Below are 9,932 nucleotides of genomic sequence, written 5' to 3' on the forward strand. Positions count from 1 at the left end.
ATCCATGTGGATCGCCCTCAATGCCGGCCAGACTGTCTAGATGGGTGCCGTCCAACCGGGACTCCCGGCATCGCTCGTCTTCACGAACCGAATACCAATGGGACCATGGCAGACATCGCCAACGGTCCTTGTCTCACAGGAGATACCGCAGTCGGTCGTGGCACGGTAGTCGACACCATTCCCGCTTGGACTCCAGTTCCAAGTCCCCGCCAAGACACCGTAGCCCCGGGCGTCGATCGCTGGTGTCTCACCGATGCGGGTCGTTGAGGCCGTTCACGGAGCAGCTACTACCGTCGGTGCTGCTCCTCTGCGTCGAGATCGTGGTCCCATGGCAGACGTAGATCCTGGCACTGCCGATACTCCTGGACCAGAGGCAGCAGCAGATCATACACCAGCCCGGCCTCCCCTCACAGCCGCCCGTCTACAGGTCAAGCTAGCCAGCCCGAACAGCCAGCCCCGCCGGTGCCTTAGCAAGCGCAATGGCACCAAGCGTCGTGGCCAGCCCAGTGGTACCAGTGGGCACCGTGGCCTCTGGCGCAGCCCCCGGTGAGGGCTCACTCGGTGGCCGGGGCCTCGGAACCACTGTCGGCGTCCATCTGTTGACTGCCAGAAAAAAGGTCAGGGGGACCCGTGTCCTCGGTATCGTGCCCGGAGTCCGACCAGGTGTTGGATCCTCTGGTGCTGGATGACACCCAAAGCACCACAAGAGCCTCCCCCTGTCTGGAGGAGCTGATTGTGGCTCCGCCCCCCTCCGTCCCGCAGGAGGACTACCAGGCTCACCAAGACCTCCTAAAAAAAAGTGTCAGCGAGCCTCTACCTCCAGGCTGAGGAGAGGGAAGAGCCCTCAGACTCCCTGTTCAATGTGCTGTCCCCTTCAGCGCCGGGCAGGGTGGCCTTGCCACTCCATGAAAGAATGGCAAGAATTTCAAATGCCCTGTGGCAAAAACCAACCTCATTGGCTTCCATCTCTAAAAAGGCGGAGCGCAAGTACTTTGTACCCACGAAGGGACACGAGTATCTGTATACCCACCCGGCGCCCAGCTCCTTGGTGGTCAAGTCAGTCAACCACAGGGAGCGGCAGGGGCAACCAGCCCCGACCCCCAAGAACCAAGACTCTCGGATGCTGGGTACTTTTGGGAAAAAAGTTTAGTCGTCGTCAAGCTTTCAGCTACGAGTAGCAAACCATCAGGCTCTCCTGCGTCGCTACGAATTTAACCTCTGGGAATCTCTCCCCAAGTTTGAGGACTCCCTCCAGGAGCGCAATAAGGAGGAGTTTAAGGTGCTTGTGGAGGAAGGGGCGGTGGCTGCAAGGGCATCCCTGCAGGCCACTTCGGATGCAGCAGACACGGCTGCATGGTCCATGGCCTCAGCGGTGTCCATGAGATGGGCGTCATGGCTTCTGCTCTCTGGGCTCTCCAGCAAAGCGCAGTCGTCAATGCAGAATCTCCCTTTCGACGGGAAGGCTCTGTTTGCTGAGGAAACAGACACAAGGCTGCATGGCATGAAAGACTCCCACACGACCCTGCAGATCTTGGGCCTCTGTCTCTCCTCCAGCAAAACCCAAGTTTCAAGCTGCAGCAGGCTTCCGCCCAGGCTTCCCTCCCGAAGTACGAAGCTGCCCACAAAAAGCAGCGGGACTATAGAAAGCACCTGCAACAGCAATCCTGGCCTGCCCCCCAGCCTGGGTCTTCTAAGGTCAGGCAGATGGACAAAGGGCATTTTTGACGGGATGCTCGGGGGTACCCCGCCAATTCTCAGCAGGGACCTTCCCCCAGTAAAGCTCCTTTTCTCCAATTGGTTGTGTGCTTTCCTCCCAGAATGGTCGCGGCTCACCTTGGACCGATGGGTCCTCAACACCATCTCCCAGGGTTACACCCTTCAGTTTACCTCTTCCCCGCCCAACCACCCTCCGCCCTCATCCCTCCTGGGGGACCCCTCTCACAAGGCTCTGCTCAAGCAGGAGGTGGGGCAGCTCCTGGACCTAGGAGCTATAGAGGCAGTGCCCAAGGAGTTCCTGGGCAAGGGGTTTTACTCCTGGTATTTCCTTATCCTGAAGGCCAAAGGCGGGCTCAGGCCCATCATGGACCTGCAAGGCCAGAACCACCACATGGGGAAACTCAAGTTCCGTATGGTTTCCCTGGCCTCCATCATCCCCTCCTTGGATCCCGGGGACTGGTACGCTGCCCTCGATCTACAGGACACATACCTCCACATCCACATATTCAAGGGGCACAGATACTTTCTCCGTTTCATGGTGGAACAGAGTCACTGCCAATTCACGGTCTTACCATTTGGTCTGTCCACTGCCCCCAGGGTCTTTACAAAGTGTGTGGTGGTGGTAGCGGCCTACCTCAGATGCCAGGGGGTCCCATATCTGGACGACTGGCTAGTCAAAGGCACATCCCGGTCACAGGTGAGGGATCATGTGGCGCTCCTCCTGTCCACATGTACTACCCTGGGCCTGTTGATAACCAACGCCAAGTCCACTTTAGTCCTGGTCCAATGCACTGAGTTTATTGGGGCGCTACTGGATGCAACGTCAGCCAGGGCCTCTCCCACCAGACAGGTTCGAGACCCTGAAAGGGCTCGTAGACTCAGTCACAAGGTTCCCAGTGGTTACAGCCAGGGCTTGCCTGCAACTGCTGAGTCACATGTCTGCATGCACATATGTGGTCTGTCACGCCAGACTCATAATGAGGCCCCTCCAGCTCTGGCTGGCTTCGCAGTTCTCCCAGGCCATGGACAGAATGGACAAAGTCGTCACCGTGCCAAACTCGGTGTTCACCTCCGTATGGTGGTGGTCTGCCCCAAACAACATGCTCCAAGGGGTCCCATTCAGGAACAGGGCCCCATTGTTGGAGGTGGAGTCTGACGCGTCAGACCTGGGTTGGGGGGCCCATGTGGGGAACTTTCAGACCCAAGGCCTGTGGTCTCTACAAGCCCTACCCTTTCATATAAACATCAAGGAACTCAGGGCAGTGCGACTGGTGTGTATGACCTTCCGCTCGCACCTGGAGAGCAAGGTAGTCAGGGTCCTCACAGACAACATGGCCTTGATGTTCTATATCAACAGGCAAGGCAGGACCCGATCCTCTGCCACGAAGCCCTCAGTCTGTGGGACTTCTGAATAGCCCACAACATCTACCTAGAAGCCTTCCACCTGCCGGGCGCCTAGAATGTCAGGGCGGATCGCTTGAGCAGGAATTTTTCCTCTGAGAACGAGTAGTCTCTACACCCGGAAGTGGCTCACCAGCTCTTCTGAGGGTGGGGTATTCCCCAGGTGGACCTATTTGCGACCAGGCAGAACCGACAATGCCCCCGGTTCTGCTCCGGGGGGGCCTAGGGATGGGCACTGTCTCCGATGCCTTTACCCTGTTCTGGTCAGGCCAGCTCCTCTATGCTTTTCCCCCGTTTCCTCTGATCAGCAAGGTCCTGGAGAAAATAAAGATGGACAAAGCCAGGGTCCTTCTCGTTGCCCCTGCATGGCCTAGGCAGCACTGGTACGGGACCCTCTCGGGGTTGGCTGTAGCTCCGCCATGGCAGTTGCCGCTCCGCCCGGACCTGCTCTCTCAGGATCAGGGCTGCCTTCTCCATCCCAACCTAGCAACGCTTTACCTCACGGCGTGGCTGCTCGGTGGCTAGGTGGCGAGGAAAGGACATGCTCGGAACAGGTTCAGCACATCCTCCTCGAAAGTAGATGGCCCTCCACTCGCCGCTCCTGTGTGGCGAAGTGGTCTCGGTTTTCGAGGTGGGCAGCAGGCCAGGGTGTTTCCCTGACGGCCGCCCCAATCCAGCTTATCCTTGATTACCTCCTCCACCTGAGGCCCCAGGGACTGGCGCCCTCGTCAGTCAGGGTACACTTGGCGGCTATATCGGCCTTTCATCCCCCAGTGCAAAGGCACACTGTTTTCCCCTGCTATGACTGGCCGGTTCCTTAAGGGTTTGGACCATCTCTACCCATATTCCAAGCCCCTGGTTCCACAGTGGGACCTCAACCTGGTGCTGGCTCGTCTCATGGGGGCCCCGTTTGAACCACTGGCCACGTATTCCTGGTCTCACCTCTCATGGAAGGCGGCCTTCCTGGTAGCTATCACGTCGGCCAGGTGGGTCTCAGAGCTCAGGGCCCTAACCTCCAAACCGCTGTATATGGTTTTTCATAAGGACAAGGTCCAGCTCTGCCCACACCCCGCCTTCCTCCGAAGGTGGTCTCCACCTACCACATGGGTCAGGACATTTTTCTGCCAGTCCTCTGCCCCAAGCCTCATGCCACTACTGAGGAAGGCCATCTCCACACACTCGACGTGAGGCGAGCTCTGGCTTCCTATCTCGAGTGGACCAAGCCGTTCAGAAAGTCTTCACAACTGTTCGTCGCCTCGGCTGAGCACGTGAAGGGTCAGCTGATTTCCACTCAGCAGCTTTCTAAGTAGATCACTTCGTGCATCTGTTCCTGTTATGAGCTGGCAGGGGTTCCCCCGCTGCCCACTGTGAGGACACACTCGACTCGGGCGCAGGCCTCGTCGGCTGCCTTCATGGCCCACGTCCCCATCCAGGACGTTTGTAGGGCTGCCAGGTGGTCTTCGGTTCACATGTTCACCTCGCACTATGGTGTAGACCTCTTGCATATACTTTGCAGATAACATCCTTTTATTCATGTTTCCTTCAAGAATCTGGGGCTTAAAGTAATGTGTATGTTATCTAGTCCAAAATTATCAAACATCATTTGATTGCGTACCATAAGAAGTTTTCCATCTGTATAGTGCCTAATTCTTTCTTCCAGTTTTTACTTTTTGATAAAAACATTTTCTTACAGATATATCTATTCATGCCATTCATTTCAGTTTTATAATCTTACTAATATCAGAATGTTTTGCAGATGCTCTTACCCAAGGAATTTGACTTTAACTATTTTAATAATAATTAGATTTGTTGCTTTATATTTCTGACTCTTAGAATTATAAAAAAAAATTGCTGATGTGCTACAATATCCCCATTTCTTTAATCTGCAGCAATAATTTGTGATACGCTGTTTGTCAGGTACAAAAGCTTTGTTGGACTGATAGTAATTAGTACTGCATGGGAAATGGTTTTCCTATTCCATGAACGTTTTTGAGATTTCCTGGGCAGGTGTCCTGACCCACCAGACTGCTGGCTATTCTAGAATGGGTGTATCTCAGTGTCTTCTGTTGGATCTGTTTCCCCTTGTATAATTAAATATTAATTGGGCCAGAAAAAGAAAGCAACTCACTCTATATCCTAATGGTTAGGGCATACACCTGGGATGTGAGAGACCCGGGTTCCAATTATTGGTCTGAGTTGAGAAACCTTTCCTGTTGAAATATCCCCATTTCTTTGATCTGCAGCATTACTTTGTGATATACTCTTTGTCAAAGACAAAAGCATTATTGGGCTGATAGGAGATGGTTTTCCTGTCCTATGATGATTTTTGAGATTTCAAAATTTCCCCATTCTACATCAGAACAAAATTGCGACCTTTAGATGAATCAGCATTTTCTGACAAAAAAAATACTCAACCAGGTTCTAATAGTAATATTGAATATTGTGAATGTTTACATTTTAAAATGAAATGTTCAAAAAAAGGAAAAGCACTCATATTTTTGGGATAGAAAGATTTCTTAAAATAGTGCAGTATGCTCAGTTAGATAATATGCATCTATTATTTACTGGTAGATGCATCTTCTTCTGTTAACATGACTTTTGCCAGATAGGATCACGGACAGTTGACAAGAAGTGGTTCCTTCCCACTGGAATTTAGTATGCTTTCAGCTGCTTCCCATCTGGAAATGTGGACATGATCTTGAGGATCAAAACTGGATCCTTACATAGCAATATATTGTGCTACCACTAGACCTGCAAGGCCAGCTGACTTGTCAATTTTTTTCTGTACCTCATTGCATGTTATATGGGGACATTAATTGGATATATCTGAACACTTCACTAGCTTTTCATATTCACGTGAAATATCAGAAATACATTCTCACTCATTTTAAATATCTTGCTGCTACTTAGTTTCCCTGACACACTATCTTTCTTGGGCCTCAAAAATTAAAAAAAGGAATTGGATATGCACATTTACTTACAAATTATGAGAATATATCTCAAATTTCTTCCAGTCTCTTCCATTGCTGAAATATATACTTGTAGTACTGCTATTAAATGAATGTTGGTATTGTTTTTAATATTCTTATCTATGTAAACCACTTTCCTATTTCTCTTCATTGACTTACATTGTGCTCAGACTTTTGTTCCATTTGTTTGTTGCTTTCCGTACCTTAGCAGCCTCATGAAGAGAATTTGTTGGATTTCATGAGCCTATCATAGTGACCAAAAATATTAAATGTATATTGTAGAAAATTTTACCCACATATTTACAGTGGGCACTGTTAGCACAGTGTTTTGACTTACTGGAAGATTTTACTTTGAGCTCATAAGTCCTGATCCTTTTTTACTGCATGCAAAATATTTTAAAACAGTTTCAGTGTTTTCAGTGGCTAATTGATGTATTTGGAAATTTAAATACATGTCCTTATTTTGATTTTTGTGGTTTTGTTTTTCAGAAAAAGGCTAAAATCTTTTGCCAAAATATGGAATATAAATGATTCCCAGGAACTACAAAAATGGAGTAGTGTGTGTGAAACTGGAGATGAATGATTAGATCATTTTTGATGCTTCAGATCCTACCTTTTTGAAGACTGTAGTAATTAACAAACAATGAGCAATTCAAAATATACTACTGTACAGAGTAAAGTATTTGAACAATGTGCAATTTCATATACGTTAAGTGGACCATATATCTATTGGGGGGTTACCTTTTGAAAATAAGGAACATTATAATATATTCCATACTTAATTTTTAAAGGCAGGCTCATTTTATGGAATTTCTCTACCCTACCCCCTTAGTTTATTAAAAAAATAAATAAGTGCAAGGCAACTAGTTGCATTTGATAAAGTTTACAGTGTGATTAGAAAATATGAATAATTATGTTTGTAAATTGTTAGAAAATCATTTTATTAAAAATAAAATAATGGCTTTAAAGATTATTGTACTTTGATTTCTGAAAAAAATTAAATATTTTGTGTGTGTTATACTGGGAAATTTTAATTCAGCTGTTCATTCACTGTTTTTGATTTAGTGATATGCAGCTCTTCACATTCACACATTATATTATTTCATATTTACCTTTGATTCAGTAATATAAAGGACTTTGTCAACTTGATTATTTTTATATTGGCCAATTTTAAAAAATAAAGATTCTGGTAAATCACCCTTTAAACAACGTTTAAAATTAAACATTAAAATTTTTAGCAAAAGTATGCATTGGGTGCGGAGATGAGGGGATTTCTGTTCCGCTGCTCGTGCTTATAAAGGTGTTATCAGCAGGCTTGAAGAGCACCAGCACCAAATGTGCTTAAGCTCGCTTTTCTTCTCTGTGCTCACAGTGGTCTGTTGCCTCTTCAGTTTCGACTTCAGCTTTACTGCTGCTACTGGCACTCCCTAGCAGAGTCAGTAAAAAGACTACATCTGAACTTTCTCCCAGGGCAGTGTGTGTGTGTGTGTGATACCAGCATGTTAATGTGTAAGGCAGTCAGGGAGCAACCACAACTATGAAAGTAGCAATCCATAAAATCCCACTGACTGTAAGTTTTTTTTGGTTGAAGTGATGTTAGATATTTCTCGGACAAGCATAAGTTTGCAGATGGAAATGTGATTTTTGTTGGTGTCACTCTTAAAAAGAAAAAGGAAAAAAAAGTATTGCTGCTATGAAAATGAAGTGCCTAATCCAGGTAAAGTTCATACGTTTAAGATTTAGTAAAATTAATGTTTATCATAATGTATAGAACTATTTTATTTCTATAAATCTCCACTCGTTTTGTTAAACATCTTATTATTTTGGACATTTGCTACAGAGGAAAGAACAAAATGCATTTTGTCATTTTATTGAGGAAACGGCTGATGAGAACCTGCCTGATTATATTCACAAGAATAAAAAATAATCCAGTTTTTTTCCCTAAGTAATGCATTTTAAATGTATCTTAAAATGACTGAAATTGTATCATCTTGCCAATGAACGTTATGGCTTTTACAGCGTAAAGAACTAATACAATCCCAAGCTGCACAAATATTTTTTTTTACGTTTAGAAGCAACTGTCAACCTTATTCGTGAAAGATTTTTTTCAGTGTGCAATCATTCTGCAGCTTATAAAGCATTCTCCAAAGATATTACAGAAGCATTTCTGACTCTGGATACTCAAATAGCAGCAGTCAGCATAAGCTTCTCCCCTCGTCTCTGGCTAACAAGGAGATCCCATCCCTTCCTCACAAACACTTGCTACAATAGTTCATGCACTTATCACTTCCAGACTGGAATGTTTACCTAGGTTTGGATAAAGAAGTCCACAAGGAAGCTACGTGTGTTGCATAACAGCATGGACAAATAGCTCATCTTTGAAACAGGATCAACTGAAGAAAGTATCTTTGTACCAGTGTTCCACAATCTGGACATGATTCCCCTTTGGCTTTTTGATCCACTTTAGGGTTCTGGTCTTGATCTTCAAAGCTCTTTATGGATAGGCTCACGCAATGTCAAAGATCGTTTCTCCATCTCGGACCCATCTGGCACAGACTGATTAATAGCATTGAGGTAAAAACTTCAGAGAGCCAGAAAAACAACCATCTGAATAATAGGCTCAAGACTCTGGAATACCTTATCGTAGCATGGTAAGACTCACCCCTGCGGCGCCTCCCGCTGGTTGCCCAGGGAATTAGTTCACCAGCCTCCGGAGTGCCCCCTGCCAGCCAGTGTCCCGCCTCTTGCTGGCCCCCATGTCCCTTCCGGACCCCGGTGCCCCTTTATCTGGGGGTTCTGCCCCAGCAGTATCTCCCCCCCCGCCCCAGTCTCTGGGTCTCCCCTCCCCGGGGAACCCCCAAACCCCCTAATCCCACCTTGCCTCAGCCTATGGGCTACTGCCAGTCCCATCTAGCCCCCTTTCACTGGGGCCGACTGCAGTCTATAAGCCAGTCATCATAAGCAAGGGGGGTGTAGAGAGGGGGGTAGGACCTACTGCCTCTACCCAGCCCCGGGCTGCCCCTTTGCAGCCTCAGAACTTGTTTAGGCCCTGCACAAGGCCCTGAAGCCTGGGGGGTTTCCATGCAGGAGCTCCCCAGCTCCTCCTGCCTTCCCCGAGTGCTGCCCCACCTCAGGTTCCTATTTAGCTTCCAGGTAGCCAGAACCTTCCCTCTCGGCCTGCTCCTAGCCCACTGCCCTCTTATAAGGGCCAGCTGAGCCTGCTTGCCCCAATCAGCCTGGGAACTGCTTGCTCCCAGCCACAGCCCTCTCCTGGGCTTTTTTAAGCCCTGAAGGCCGGAGTGGGTGACCACACCGCTACACCTACCAACAGAGATGATTTGGGGGCATTAGTGAGCATTTTCTCTTTCCTCTCTCCTTGAGAAGACTGAAATGTCAGTCCCCAAATAGCACCACATGCCAGTATCTTTATCTCCATTTGTCCCCCATTGTGGCAGAGAAAGCCAAATGGAACAGGAGAACTCAAAGCTGTGGTGCTCTTTGAGTAGACTCAGTAGCTCAGGAACTGGAGAACGGAAGCTCTCCAATGATTGCTATCAGTCCACATACTCTGTCTTTGCCAAAGGAAGGTGCTTGGGATCAATAGCTTGTTCATAGAGTTTAGGGCCAGAAGGTATCTAGTCTAATCTGGATGTCACAGGTCATTGAATTTTACCCAGTTTACCCCCATGTTGAGCCCACTAACTTGTATTTGGCTAAAGCATGTCTTCCAGAAAGACATGGTAGTTTTTTCTAGTGGTTATTCACCCTCTGTGTTACATTTGTGCCTTCGTTCTAATTTGAATTTGACTGTCTTCAGCTTCCAGCCATTGGTTCTCATGCCTTTCT

At 47.8% G+C, this 9,932-nt stretch overlaps 1 protein-coding gene across 5 annotated transcripts in view; it reads left to right on the plus strand.

The window, feature by feature from the left end:
* Positions 1–7,747, plus strand: part of MSH3 (mutS homolog 3) — a 184,891-nt gene extending 177,144 nt beyond the window's left edge. For all 5 annotated transcript variants that reach the window (XM_037903159.2, XM_037903160.2, XM_027828751.3 and 2 more), the window contains one exon: positions 6,576–7,747. In XM_037903159.2, coding sequence (XP_037759087.1) covers positions 6,576–6,617 — 42 coding nt within the window. In that variant the 3' untranslated portion in view covers positions 6,618–7,747. The remainder of the gene's footprint in view (positions 1–6,575) is intronic.
* The last annotated feature ends 2,185 nt before the right edge of the window (positions 7,748–9,932 follow it).

The sequence above is a fragment of the Chelonia mydas genome, chromosome 5, assembly GCF_015237465.2.
Source record: "Chelonia mydas isolate rCheMyd1 chromosome 5, rCheMyd1.pri.v2, whole genome shotgun sequence".
Classification (NCBI taxonomy): Eukaryota; Metazoa; Chordata; order Testudines; family Cheloniidae; genus Chelonia; species Chelonia mydas.